Source organism: Phyllostomus discolor, chromosome 7 (assembly GCF_004126475.2).
Source record: "Phyllostomus discolor isolate MPI-MPIP mPhyDis1 chromosome 7, mPhyDis1.pri.v3, whole genome shotgun sequence".
NCBI lineage: Eukaryota > Metazoa > Chordata > Mammalia > Chiroptera > Phyllostomidae > Phyllostomus > Phyllostomus discolor.
The window spans coordinates 18,877,450-18,892,852 of NC_040909.2; the positions used below are offsets into that span (position 1 = coordinate 18,877,450).

The 15,403-nt window shown below is 43.2% G+C and overlaps 1 protein-coding gene across 4 annotated transcripts in view; it reads left to right on the top strand.

Annotated features, from left to right (window-relative positions):
- The window catches only part of NEK10 (NIMA related kinase 10), a 182,724-nt gene that overhangs the window by 21,659 nt on the left and 145,662 nt on the right, over nt 1-15,403 (top strand). For all 4 annotated transcript variants that reach the window (XM_028518291.2, XM_028518292.2, XM_036030574.1 and 1 more), the window contains exons 4-5: nt 985-1,115; nt 2,791-2,889. In XM_028518291.2, coding sequence (XP_028374092.1) covers nt 985-1,115; nt 2,791-2,889 — 230 coding nt within the window. The remainder of the gene's footprint in view (nt 1-984; nt 1,116-2,790; nt 2,890-15,403) is intronic.

Sequence of the window (15,403 nt, forward strand, 5' to 3'; positions counted from 1 at the left end):
AAGTGCAACATCTTGTAGCTTTATTTGATAATTATAATATGTAGAATGGAACAGTTCCCTGAAAATTGAGTCCTTTATTTTGTTATATTATGCTCTACTTACTTCATATGCAGTAAACGAGCTAATTATAGAACATCCTTTGTACTTTGGAAAGAATAGGCTATTTGTTTGCTATATGCTCAGCTTTAATGTGTTACAAGAAACAGCTCTCAAGGTTGTCCCAATTGTAGGTAAATATTTGGTAAGTGAAACTATTCAAATGCTGATAATGTGAGAATCCATTATGTAAATATTACCAGCTCACAGTATAAATGGAACATGCTCAAGTTGTGGTTGATTTAAGCACATCATACCTTTCTTATGGTGAATTCTATAATATATTTTCATGATGTTCAGGCCAATTAAAAGTGCTGGAATCTTCTTTTTCTTTATATCCCTAACACCAGCGTGTATGATTGGTGAATGTTGAAGAACAAATGAATGGAAGGGACAAATGGTGACCCCTCAGTTTGGGTCCTCTCTATACCAGAGTGTTCTAGCTGGATCCCCAAACTCTCCATTCTGGCTGTACGTTTGAATTGCCTGGGAAACTTCCAAATATCCTACAATGCCTAGGCCTCGCCCAGACCTGTATGTCCAGCGCTGTTCGAGGTGCTGGGGATACAGCATCGAACAGAAACAGACCAGTTTCTGCTCATTTCCGACTGACACTTTAATTAAGGGAGGCTGCAAATACATAAATAACTGTAAGATATGACAGGCGGTATTACAAGGTGTAAAGAAAAATGAAGTAGCCTAAGGTCGAGAGAGTAAATGTTTGCCAAAGGTGATTAAATCTTGGAAAACCCCTCCACTTGACACAGCTAGCTTGCTGACTATTGGTTTGAGAAAAGACTTGTTCTCTCCACCCTCCCCCATTTTGTTACTTTCTTTATCCTGTGCCGAATTGTTATCCTCATGTACTCTGTGCTTCTATTTCTGTAGCTCCCAGCCATTAACTTCGATAGTGCCCAAAATAGCATGACGAAGTCTGAGCCTGCCATCAAGGATGGTGGACACAGGGCGCGAGGTCAGTGGCACGAGTCCACAGAAGCTGTTGAACTTGAAAATTTTAGGTAAGAAATCCAGTATTTCCCTGGCCTTTAGCAACCTATTCTAATTAGCCCAAAGCTTTCTTTAAGTTTATCATGGAAGCTAAAATTTAAAACCCATTCCAACATTTACATTGAGGATTCTGAATAATTTTGGTTAGTGTTTAAACCACTCCCAGACATAGTGTGTAAATAACAGACTTATGGCTGCTGGTGAAACTGACTGGGAGGAGCTTCAGGACACGTTGATGACATATATTTGGCATTTGCTCCACGAGGAAGTGGTTCCACGTTGTTGACCTTGCCAGGCTGACTCTAGGCTTTGCCTTCAGCTTTCGGTCTGTCCATACCCCGCCAGCAATGAGGACAAGCAGAAGAGCCCATTGCTGTGGACAGGTGTGGGGGCTACAGAAGGTGGCTGCCAAAACCACCGAGGTCTTCAGGTGAAGGCATTGCCCCTCACTTTTAACATTGAAAGTGTTGATCCATGTTTATCTCTGCTGTCACCCTGTAGACCTTCTAGAAGCTGCACATTCTCAGGGGCCACTCCCCTGCCAGGAGCTGGTTGGGTCAGTTTTACAATGCACTAAGGTCATTTGGCATGCCACGTCAATAGTGAATAGCATGAAATATCAATATGAATGTTCTAGAATGATCAGTTATTTATTTGGCTTAGATTTTATTTTCCTGTCATTTTATGACAGTGAATTTAATAATTCCCAAACATCACATGATATTACAAGTTCATATTTTTAAAATATAGTTTTAATGAGGAACACTAAATTCTTTAACAGTTGTTACATATTCAGTGTACCAGTGTCCACGAACTCAGATACCATTATACCCTCACCTGCCTTGGCTAGGGACCCACTGCCCACTGATACCTGTGAAGGCAGAACAGTACAGATGGCAGAACAAGGGTCCAGAGACTGCCTCTGAGGCGGTGTGTTTATGTAATTACAACTTATTTGGTGTCGATCTTATTAAAATCTGTCTGCTTTACCATGTACAAAGATGTTGTATTATATATTCTATAGCAACGTGACCCTTTGGTGCATTATCACCAATCCTCTCCCAGTTTTGAAGTGGGATGTTTTGGGGTAATTTTAACCTCATTAATGGCTATAATATTAGGAAAAAGAAGCTGAACCTGGACTATCTCAAGACTTTGTTAAACACACACACACACACACACACACACACAATCAGCAACCACAAAAACTCACAGTTGATGCAGTGTGGATGCTGTTTAATAAATCCCTGTTCTCTACAAGGAAATATGTATGACAGCCACCCGGGTTAATAGCTATAGCAGCCAATGAGGTTGTGGTGGGTAGAAAAGAGAAGGGAGGCGATTATCTGCCTATTGCACAGCTGTCCCGACAATGAGCCCCGGTCACTTTTTCTCTCCCCATACCCTCTTCCTTCTTCTGACCAATTGTAGCTATTAAGTGTTTGCAGGACATAATTTAGTTAATGTGGTAAAACGAAATACATATGCTTGACTGTAATCATTACTATTAGCTCTGTAACTGAATTTCTATTTCCCATTTTAACAACTGATAATTGCCTTTGGCAATAGATTAATATCCAAGAATCCTTCAACATTTGCATGAATATAGGAGATCTTTCTTTGGTAACTTTGAAGCTGCCTAAATAACTTTTGCCATGAAATACTTTTCTGTTTCTTTCATCTCAGCATAAACTACAAGAATGAGAGGAATTTCAGCAAACATCCCCAGCATGAACTATTTCAGGAGATCTTTACAGCCTTGGTGAAAAACAGACTCATATGCAGGTAAGATTGTCTTAGGAGAGACAAGCAGACCTTTACCCAAGGACGGCATATTCTGTCTATCTCTCGCATGTGGTTTGCAGCAGTTTACAAGACTGAATATAACATATTTAAAGGACAAAACAGAACAAGGGCCATTTAGAAGGAGAGGAATAAATAGGCATTGCAGACAATCTCATTGAAATCATTCTGGTTAGCTACTGAAGTTAGTAGAATTTTATGATAAATAAGGTAAAATGAGAAACATTGATATTACATTATTTTCCTTATCTGGAGTTTGGATACTCAGGAGGAGGTTATTGTCTGGATCTTTACGAGAGAGACATGGGTAACACGTGGCAACATCCACGGTCCACTTTTGTCATCTGTGCAAGGACTGATACCATGGGCCGCCCCAGCCTGCGCCTTGGCGAAAGGGTGGGTGTGTAACATCCACTCGCAGCCCGGTGACGACCTTTCACCCCAGGACCACATCAAATGTTCTTTCCTTTGCTTGCCCTGTTCTGTACACAGGGGCAGTGTGGGACTGTAGAGAGGGAAGAGTTGGCAGGTTCTCTAGATTCTCTCCCACAGGTATTGGGGGGTTTGGGTGAGCCATTGACTGCTGCTGGGCTGCGGTCAGGATTGAAACTTCCCTCCATTCTGGTCTGCTTGAAGTGTGAGACCTGGCTCTGTTGCGCCGTGAGACGTGAAGGGGGACCCCGACAGTCAGTCCGGGTAGGACCCGGTCTCCTACTCTTCCCGGGAGGCCCAGACCCTCTCCACCCCAGAACTGGCTGGAAAGATGCCTGTGGAAACTTTGAATCTTCCCCATGACTTTGAGACTTGGCTGAGATATCTGAGTTCTGTCCTTGTGAGATGAGAAAAAAAATCACTCTTATCCTGGAAAACAGGAGTGATGTTAATAATGTAAGGCCTTGATTGAAATAAAGCTCCTACTTGGTCCAGTGGAATATCTCCCTAATGGGCTCTCCATGATGAATCAGCTACTAAATACACGCACAAGTGGTGGCCTAATGATTAGATCCTTTGAATGGGGTTTTTAGTATTGCATATTTAAATACTAGACAGTGAAAGTAGTCAAGGATTGGGACAGCATCTGTCATTCCTTTTACTTGATTTAAACAGAAGATTATTACACTAACTCAGAGGACATAAGAAGCCTAGAATCTTTACCAAGGTTATGTAATTGGGTCCATGCTTAGTTCTTGACAATATATGAAAAGATCGTTGAAAGATTAATGAGCATGCAAAGGGCCTAAAGTTGTCCTGGATTATTTTTCTTGAGCTTGAACAGAGTAGGACAGTGATTAGTGGCAGAAGAATTATGCCTGGAATGCTATTAAAAAATGAAGTTCTTGAATATGATTTGATGACAACTATCATGGATTCTTCAAGGGGTGTTTAATAGGCTATTTGTCAGGTTGGTACTTGGGGAAAAGAAGCAGATTCCCTGTATTGAAGATGCAAAGACCTCACTGTGTCCCTATGCGGAAGGCACTAGAAGCAGATATTGTTATGGAAAACAATTGGGTAAGAGTTGGCATCCAACAGTTGAAAAAGATCTTAACAATTCTGCAGTCAAGAGATCCCCTGTCAGGACCTTTTTAAATTCTTAGTGATTAATGAGGCATCTTATATTGGATGGTGTTACTGGCTTGCAATATGAGCAGTGCCTGGAAATCTTCAAACCAGAAAGAGAGGATTATAGATCTTTTTGCTTTCATAGTATGAGAAGGAATTTAGGAATGTTAAACAGCAAGAACATCCTTTGATATCATCCTTTGGCTGCTGACAGATTGATGTGCTCAGTTCTATTCTAAAAGCAGAGTTGGGTGAAAGAGGACTTTAGTCTCAAGGTCTTCTATTGTTTCAAGGTCTTCAGATAACCTTGGTAAGTTGGCCAGACTATCTTTTTTCCTTTTTCCCTCTAACTTTAGACTTATTGAAGAATTATGTCTCAGCATCTTTTCCGGTGTGGTTTTACTATGCCTTTCCTTTGTGAACATCAGAGTTAGTGTTGACTGGAAGACTTGGATTCAATTCAATAAACATATCATTGAGCATCTGCTAGGTGCAAGGAAGAGAGACAGAGCAAATGGTGGAGAAGGAAGAGTGGGTGGAAATACAAAGATGAATAGCATGTGTGGTCCCTTTCTTCCTAGGGACCCAGAGTCTACTCTGGACAGCCAAACAGTTATTTGCTACCCAAATATAAAGGAAAATGTGGTAAAATCAACTATTTGTATGGAGACCACCAAAGGCTGGATGAGATTGAGGGTGTGGACTTTGGTCCACTCCTGGCCATAGACAAGCTCGGCATGTTCAGGATGTTATGCCATTCCGTTTTGCCCTAAGTGTGGCTGATTGGGAATTTAGAGGAATGTGAGCCCTTCCAACTCCTCTCTTGACCTATGCCCAGCTGATGTTGCTCTTGCCATTCCTCTCCTATTCCTCCCTCCCCAGCTGCAGTCTTCCCCTAACCCACAGTTCCAGATGCCTCTTTTCTGGGTTCTTCTCCTAAGACTGACCTGTGACACTGCCTTGTTCTCAGAAACGAGGTTGTCGGGCAGCCTCTGAAACGAAACAGGACTTGTTAATCCAGAGTCAGATAAGGTAACGCTGTAAACACCTCATGGCAGATCTCAAAGGGCAAGTGAAGTATCGCCTCTGAATCTAAGTTTACTCCGGGTTGCGCATGGTGCTGAATCTTGATGTGTGGCAAAGCACGGGAGCAAACTGTGATCTTCCAGCTTTTATTGCTGCCAGAACATCATTTGTCTATACTGGAGTCTGCTGTTTTATCTTATCTGGACGACATTACAAAGAAAGTACAAAGAGTGCTTGGTATCCAAGATGAGGTTGTCATGAGGTTCTGCAGAGAAGTAAAAGTTGTCACAAAATTGACATATTTCCCAGTGAACTGAGCACTTATAAAATTGAGCTCTACTCAAATATCTCTTCTGTTCATTCGTTCCTCTGAGCCCCCTCTCCGTTGGTTTATTCCTTGCTGAGTGCCAGACAATGGGAAGATTCTATAATACAGTGCAAATATAACGTAACCTACTTGTGAAGTGACATTCTGAATCTGGCTAAAGATGTAGAGTTGTGTGGAGTCATTGAAAGTAACTTTGAATTGAAGAAGAGGATATTAAGAAGGAAGATGCAAAGCTAGAACTTCAAAAAAGCGTATTTTAAATAACAAAGGTCAGGAGATGCTATTAGGAAAAATTGACGAATCTTTCTAACATATTTGCAAAAATAAACCTTTTCATGCCGCAAAAGTCAAAAGTGAATTCAAGGATATTGATTCGATCATGTTACACGATTTTGCCAGAACAAGTGTGCTGGGAGATGTCAGCACAATCTATTCCTGCTGCTTTCTGGTTGTTACAGTTACAGTTACAACTTAAATTCTGCTAAATGTGGGATAAACTATGTCTTAGTTTTATAATTTATTTTTAAGATAACGTTTAAATGGAATCATACCCTTATTTAATGTGAAATATCGTGTGATTTATTCATTAATTTTTCAAATCCTCACCTGAGGACATGCTTATTGAAATTTGGTGTTATTTTAAAATGAGTTCTTTTAACTGACCTCTTCCTGACACTTTTATTCTAGAATTACCAGAATACCCCCTCTTCTCCTGCCTGTAATTTTTATAAAGGTGAAGATGTCCTAGGTTCTCTAATTTCAGTTAAAAGAGAAGCAACTGATCTATTTAGCATGATCTTTTTAAATTTATTTTTTGTCCAAAAATGCAGTCACTTTTTTTTGATAAAAACAAGCTGGTATCCTTATTATTTTATGTCACATTTTCTGAAATGTCTGCTGCAATTTTAAAATATTTTGGAAATGAATTGGGAGGAAATGTAGATTGGGAAGATTATATTATACTCTACATAAGAGCTCAAGAACTGCTTGAACGTGGGACACTATCTGGCCCAAACCTCACATTCTTTTTTTTTTTAAGATTTTATTTATTTATTTTTAGAGAGGGAAGGGAGGGAGAAAGAGAGAGCGAGAAACATCAATGTGTGATTGCTGGGGGCTGTGACCTGCAACCCAGGCATGTGCCCTGGCTGGGAATCGAACCTGTGATGCTTTGGTTTACAGCCCGTGCTCAATCCACTGAGCTACGCTAGCCGGGGCTAAACCTCACATTCTTGATAGAAATGCTATGAGAAATATCCCGGGAACCTCACAGGAGCACTGTGAAGGTGCCTCTCACCAAGAGCACCTATGCAGTTGGTTGTTTACTACTCAGACCTTTGCTGTCCTGTCCACTGTAGGACATATGTCTGCTGCAAGTGACTCTCCTTTGGAACTTCTGATCCTCAGCATGCGCTATCGAGACCCTGTGTCACGGAGGTGAGAGGGGAGGTCTAGAAGTTAGCCTGCAGCAGCAGTGTCTTCAATGTCTCGACTAAGGTCTTAAAATGCATGAATTGATGGAGATAGGCTCTTTTCTGTGATTTTTATCTCATCAGGTGGTAGAGAGGCCAGTGGGGGCCTTTGAAGGTGTTCTCCTTGCCTAGGAAAAGAGAAGCCTGGTCATCTTGGTAAAGTCTGTTGGATGGGGAAAACCTCCCAGAGAGGTCTCTACCCAGCCCCACAGATTAGATAGAGACAAAGGTTCATCAAGGTCCTCAAACGTCTCAGGACTGGGTCTTTAGGTAATTAAAAACCTTCTAATGGCCAGGGTAAAACTCCAGTTCCTTATGTCATTCATGGTGTTCTTGAGATCTTGTTCCTTCTTAGCCTTATATTTTCATCCTTCCCATTGCATCCTTTGGGCTCACCAAGTTCAAAACGAACCACTCATTGTTTTTGGGAAGTTATTCCCTCTCACTTTTGAGCCTTGGCCCATGCTCATCCTCACCTGAAGGATACTGCCCCCACATCTACTTTCTGGCCCCTCAACTGGCCCTTCCCCTTCCCTCCCTCCTGTGGCCCTGGGCCTGTGTTCCTTCCCACTATACACCGTGCGTCTGGAGACCGGAGCTTGGGTCTTTCATCCCCAACTCAAGCCATAGGCAATGGTTTTATTGAAGAGCATGGGGCCTGAGCATCTTCATAAAGTGGAATGTCACTGCATTAAATTGTTTTGATCAATGTAAAAACATTGAAATATACAGAAAATTATAAAAATGAAAAGTTACCCTTTATATTACTCAAAAACAGCTACACTAACTGTTGCTATATTTCCTTCTAATCTTTTTACTTCTATGGTTTTTCTTCTTCATTTATATGAGAGATCATTATAAACATACACAATTGTATTCTGCTTTTATCCAGAGTAGGATTTTTAAAAGAGTTGAATCATTGACTGAATATCCTTTATAATGTCCTTTTGTCTCTTTTTTTCCCCTCTAAGTTTCACAACCTTTTGATGTAGAAGGAAATAAAGCTTTAAGAACCTAGGATCTCATGTAATCCTCAAGCAAGAATAATGATTCCTCTTTTGCCCATCACTTAATTGGAACAGATGTCTAGCTCTTACATTTTTATTTCCCCTGAAAAATTATTTAGAGTTTATCCCAAACTTAAAATGTACACACACACACACACACACACACACACACACACACCTGTGTGTATGTGACACAAAAAATGATATCCACCGCTGTAGGTAGAATGGACCCTGAAATAAAAATTCAGTTGAGCCTCCTTTGATAGATAAGGTAGCTGAGAGGTCAGGGACAAGCCCAAGGTCCTGAAGCAGATCTGTTTTAAAAAAATACGTTTTATTGATTATGCTATTACAGTTGTCCCAGATTTTTCCCCTTTTCCCCCCTTTGCCTGGTAGCACCATTCCCTCCAGCACTCCCCCACCGACTTTAGTTCTTGTCTGTGGGTCATGCATATGTGTTCTTTGGCTTCTCCATTTCCTATGCTATTCTTAATATCACCCTTTCTATTTTGTACCTATCATTTATGCTTCTTAATCCCTGCATAAAGGGACTTTTACACCATTCTCCCCCTTCTCCTTCTCAGCTGATAACCCTCCAAATGGTCTCCATATCTATAATTCTGTTCCTGTTCTGGTTGTTTGCTTTGTTTATTTTTTAGCTTCAGTTGTTGATAGTTGTGAATTTGCTGCCATTTAACATTCATAATTTTGATCTTCTTCTTTTTCATAAATAAGTCCCTTCAACATTTAATGTGATAATGGCTCGGTGATGATGAGTTCCTTTAGTTTTACCTTGTCTGGGAAGCACTTTATCTGCCCTTCCATTCTAAATGATAGCTTTGCTGGACAGTGCAATCTAGGTTGTACATCCTTGCTTTTCATCACTTTGAATACTTCTTCTTGCAGGCCAGTCCCTTCTAGCCTGAAAAGTTTCTTTTGAGAAATCAGCTGACAGTCTTATGGGAACTCCTTTGTAGGTAACTCTCTGCTTTTCTCTTACTGCTTTTAAGATTCTGTCTTTAACTTTTAGCATTTTAATTATGATTGTCTTGGTGTGGGCCTCTCTGTGTCCAACTTGTTTGAGACTCTTTGTACTTCCTGGAGTTGTATGTCTATTTCCTTCACTAAAGTAGGGAACTTTTCTTTCCTTATTTTTTCAAGTAAGTTTTCAATTTCTTGCTCATCCTGTCTTCCTTCCAGCACCCTCATGACTTGGATGTTGGTACATTTGGAGATGTCTCAGAGGCTCCTTACCCTATCCTCAATTTTTTTGAATTCTTTTTTCTTCTTGCCGTTCTGATTGAATGTTTTTTCCTTCCTTATGTTCCAAGTTGTTGATTTGGTTCTCAGCTTCATCCTCTTCACTGTTAGTTTCCTATAGATGGTTTTTTATTTCATTTAATGTAATCTTCATTCCTGCCTGGGTCTTTTTTTGTGCTGTTGCTATACTCAATGAGTTCTTGGAGCATCCTGATAACCAGTGTTTTGAATTCTGCATCTGATAGGTTGATTATCTATTTTGTTTGGTTCTTTTCTTGGAGTTCTGTTCTGTTCTTTCATTTGGGCCATGTTTCATTGCCTCAATTTAGCAGCCTTCCTGTGTTCATTTCTGTGTATTAGGTAGAGCTGCTTTGACTCCTTGTCTTAGTAGGGTGTCCTATTGTGGAAAAGGCACCTGTAAATTGTGTGGGGCAGAGCCTTAGGTGATCACCAGGGTGGGGGGCAAACTGCTTCGCAGATTTGCAACTCTGTGTGGGAGGAGGGTCAGAAAGGGGACGGTGCTGCTACTTGGCTTCTGGAGGTTTGCCAGGGAAGAAGCTGTCTCTTGTTGGCACTTGCCCTGTTTCTAGTCACTTCACTTTCTCCCTGTATGTGATTGGTTCCTTTCCAGCTGTTAACCCTGGAGCTGAACCCCAGAGGGGGTAGATCTGTGTAAGTCCTAAGTTCTTTTTTTTTTTTTTTTAATTTCAATCATTGTTCAAGTACAGTTTTCTCCCCCCTACTCCCGTTCCAGCCCCTCCACCCAACCCTCCCCCCTTCCCCCCATTACCCCCCACCCCTAGTTTTTGTCCATGTGTCCTCCAAATTTGTTCCTGTAATCCCTACCCATTCCCCCCTGAAATTCCCTCTTCTCTCCCCTCTGGCCACTGTCAGACTATCCCCTATTTCAGTGTCTTAGGTTATATTTTGCTAGTTTTTTGTTTTGTTTTGTTTTGTTGTTTAGATTCCTGTTAAAGGTGATATCATGTGGTATTTGTCTTTCACTGCCTGGCTTGTTTCACTTAGCATAATGCTTTCCAGCTCCATCCATGCTGTTGCAAAGGGTATAAGCTCCTTCTTTCTTTCTGCTGCATAGAATTCCATTGTGTAAATGTACCATAGTTTTTTGATCCATTCATTTACTGATGGGCATCTAGGTTGCTTCCAGCACCTAGCTATTGTAAATTGTGCTGCTATGAACATCGGGGTGCAAAGGTTCTTTTGTATTGGTGTTTTAGTGTTCTTAGGATAGAGTCCCAGCAATGGAATTGCTGGGTCAAAAGGCAGATCCATTTTTAGTTTTCTGAGGAAGTTCCAAACTGCTTTCCATAATGGTTGTACCAGTCTGCAGTCCCACCAACAGTGCACTAGGGACCCCCTTTCTCCACATCCTCTCCAACACTTGTTGTTTGTTGCTTTGTTTATGATGGCCATTCTGACTGGTGTGAAGTGGTATCTCATTGTGGTTTTAATAAGTCCTAAGTTCTTGTGGGCCCTTTATAAGGATCTTCTGAAAAGCTGGCAGTTTCTTCTGCCTCCCAACCCCTCCTGTTTTTAAAGTCAGGAGTTGTGAGGATTTATCCCCGTGCTGGAAACTTGGGCTGTGTGGTCTAGGCTGGGGCTGGGATCCCTTGTTCCTGAGGTATCCTTCCCAGTTTTTATCCACCACACATGAATGTGGGACCACCCATTCTGCCGCCTCTCCATGCCACATTGGGCCTCCATGTCTCTTGGTTCATCTCCATGTCTCCTCCCCCTTTACCCATCTGGATGAATGTGGCTTCTGTAAATCCTTGGTTGTCAGACTCCCATACAGCTCGATTTTCTGATGGTTCTGGATGATACTAGTTGTGTGGTGTAGTTGTAATTTTTCCTGTAGTTGTGTGAGAAGGCAAAGTGTGTTTACCTACGTGTCCACCTTGACCGGATGAATTGCGTTGTTCTATAATTCCAACACCATCAACCGAGCAAAGCAGCCGCCCCCAGTGGTGTCCAGCTGGGCAAAATATCCCCGCTGACACAAAGCTTGAATGGCATCCTTTTCTCCTTTGCCTCGCTGATTACCTGGTTCTTTTGTTAATCAAAGCATATTTAAAATTTGTTTTCAGTTTTGCACCACAGAAAAATTATTACTTCCACAACCATGTTCTTTCTTTTTCACTAGTTACTACTATTTCTTGTAAAACTCATTTACTCGGATGTGAAACAGTCCTGAAATTAAAATGTTCCCACCTTCTCAGGAAAGGACTGCTTGTTCTTGGGCCACATGTAACCAGTTTTAACCTGGCCAAATCAATAGATGACAGTTTCCCATCAGCACAGGAGCTTCTGAGAGCCAGGCAATAAGTGACAAATACATTTGGAAACCACATTCCCACGACTCCAAATGGTCCCACTAATGGAAGTTCACCCATCCTTGGATGACTCTATCAGCTTTGCTCTGAGAGACTGTGTCGTAGAAGTATATCTCTCTCTCTGACAGTTCATCTTCAGTTTCTCATAGTGATTGGTGGGCTTCTCCTTTGGGCATCTCAAAGGTAACATGCCTGGCAGGACTTTCGATTTTTCTCCCCCATTGCCCTGCCCACAGCTTTACTACCTGCTGTCCCCACCTGTGAACCGAGTCCCAGCTGCCGACCTCTCTGGCTTGGCCCAGTGCAGTGGGCTGACCAGGCTCCCTGCTTTGATCCTTAGCTCCCTAGGTTGGTCTCAATACCATATCCAGGAGGATTTTTCAAACTCTCTGCCGGATCATGGCAGTCCTCTGTCTAAGGCCTTCAGTGACTTCCCAGAATAAAAAGTCCAAAGTCCCTACTTGGTTTCTGCAAAGCCCTGTGGATTGGGCTCCTGCCCTCTCTCTGACTTCACCTCCTCGCGCTCTGTCTTTGCTCCTCTGCTCCCGTCCTGCGGACTTCCTTGCCGTTCTTGGCACAAACCACTGCCCTCCTGCTCAGAGACTATATACTTAACTCTTCGGCTCTTCAGGCCTAGACTCTCTCCTCAGTTCACTCAGATGCTAATCCGATCAGAGAATCCTTCTCTGACTGTCCTAAAATAGCATCCCTGGTGTCCCTATGCCCTTAACCTTAGCTGTTCTTCACCGGTCACCACCCATTTTTATCTGTGTGTGTGTATCAATGGTCTTGTCCCTTTAGAAGAAGCACCATGAGCACAAGTGCGTGCTTTCGTCCCTGGGTGTGTAACCATGCCTGGCTCCTAGTCGGTGATGAGCAAATGTTTGAAACCATTCTACCTCTGAAACCTTCATTAACTGTTTAGAAGAAACACCCAGAAGACAGTCCTTTCTGCTCAATATCTCTCTGAGTTTAGGGACCAGCATAATTCATTGGATGGACTTCTGATAGGGTGCCTGCTCTGGGTGAGATTTAGTGGTAGACACGGAGGAAGAACAAAGACCCATTAAGAATAGTGGAACAAATGAGTAGATTCCTTGAATATTCATTTATAGTTAATTTCCATTTTGATGTTATTTTACTTTATCAACTATCCAAAGAATAGGGCTCTGTCATATGAATTTGAGGTAATATTTATTTTGAGACGGGCTTGAGTTCTCCCACGTTAACATTTGGAGTCAAAATTGGCAGTTGTTTGTGTTAAAGCACACAGTACAACAACATGAAACGGGAAATCTAAGGAACACTCTACCGTGAAGTTGCTGCTCATTCTGAGAGCGAGACAGAGGGAAGCACATTGCAAATGGGGCGGGGGGCGGGTCTAGGTTGAAACCTCCGGTGTTTGCGTCAGCCCCAGGATTCACTTGACCCCAGACCACCTGATGCTCCCCTTTATCTCGGTACTTGCAGCTGTATTCAATATTCTACATCACGGCTTTGTGACTCATGTTTCCATGGAACGCTCACACCCCATGTGGGTTTCTTCCACCGTATGAGAAGGCGAACCCCCCAACTACCCTTTCTCTTTTCAGCTCGGTCCCAGCTTCCTTCCCTTTACATTGACAGCAGAAGGTGGCATCTGATGCTGCAAGTGACATGGCAGCTGGGCGTAGACAAAGGCCATGGGAGCCCATCACGCTGCCGTGTATTAATAGTCGTGTGGAAGCCGTGGCAGAAGCTCAGTCACAAGAGGGGATAAACATTTGCCTGCCCTGAATCCGTGGCTGCGTGGGTGCTATATTGGGACACAAGCCTCCCGGGAAACACTGTCTTTGCAGACAGACGGGTTTTTCAGGGCTGCCTCAAAGGACCCCCGGCCCCTGGGCTGAGCCCTCCCGCTCCCATAACAAGGGTTGCTTTCTCTTCAGTTGTCCCCTTGCATCTGACCAGATTGGGGGAGGATGGCAGGAGCCCTGGCCTGGGAGCCAGGCACCGGCTTGCACCTCCACACAGACTTGGGCCGGTCACTCGGCGCCTCGAGGCCACAGTTGCTGCCGCAGTGAAACGGAGGCCGACGCCGCAGCCTGTCACTACTCTTCTCCGCAGCTCTCGGGTGGCGCTGCGTTGTGTGTTTCCTAGTCCCCCAAGTTTTGGCAAACAGAGACCCATATCGTCTTACAGAACACGCCATTCCCCTTGAACACCAGAGCCGCATGCGAGGTGCCACGTTCTCGTGGGGAGCCGAGGGCCGGGAGCCAAGGAAGGGACAACTGCTCCCTCCGAGGTCAGTGCTCGCAGAGGAGAAGCCAGAGGACTCAGACACCAGGGATTCTATTTACATTTACAGCAGCGGAGGCCAGAATCATGTAGAAATATTAATAGCTCGGGCTTTGGTCCCAAAGCTGCAAAGCAAAAAAAAAAAAAAAAAAAAATGCCATTCGCTTGGAATAGAACTTTCAACTCTGTGACTTTTCTGGAACTTTTCATTTATTTACACTCCTTTAATAGTTAAAAAAAATGAAAGCCCATTGTGGAATCGTTTTCTTTCTTTCTTCTTCTTTTTTTTAGAGGGGTCAGGAAACAAAAAGCATTTCATATTTATTCCGATATGAAAAAATATTGGCGAGGCCATGAACTTTTCTCATAAAGATCGAATACAGTTAGGAATAACACCAAGTGGACAAATGTTTGTAGCATGAATCATCTCTCAGGACATCCCCTGGCTTTTCCCTTAAGGCAGGGGTGTCAAACTCATTTCCACCGGGGGGCCACGTCAGCCTCGAGGTTGCCTTCAAAGGGCCCAATGTAATTTTAGGACTGCATAAATGTAACTGCTCCGTAACAGTCAAGTGAGAGCTCAGTGCTGCCACCAGGTAGAAACAAGGTGCTGGGCCGGGTAACACAAGGTGGGGGACCGGATGCGGCCCGTGGGCCTTGTGTTTGCCACCTGTGCCTCAAGTAATGGAAGGCAATCAGCATTGCACCTCATCGGGTGGCCAGCAGCTGTTGCACCTTAGCCATTGTTTCTGGTGGGTCTGTGGGATGTGTCTCCGCAGGGCAGCCCAGGCTGCATGCGATCTTTAGCTCACCCAAGCACTGCAAGGGAAAGCAGTCACGTGCCGTTTCCCTGTTGTTAAAGACTAAAGCTATGCTCTCGGCACTAGGAGCCTCAGAATAACCACATCCTTACAAGTGTTCCCATAGGTGACTGTTTTAGATTCAAAGATTTCAGATCTGCATGATTTTTCCCAGTGTGGGGGACTCAGGATAAACTGTAGTGCAGCTTCCCAGCGCAAGCTTGGATAGTTAGTTCTGCCTGGCTAATAGCTCCGGGATAGGTTGAATCCTGCCCTTATTTTTAGAAGAAACTGGGGTTTGCCTTCATAGGAAAGGTGTCACTGTCACCTGCCTGGGCTGGAGAAGGGTTGTAGTGTTGACCGCAGCTGGGGTGGGCAGCTCCAGCCGGGAGCCTTGGTGATGGCAGGA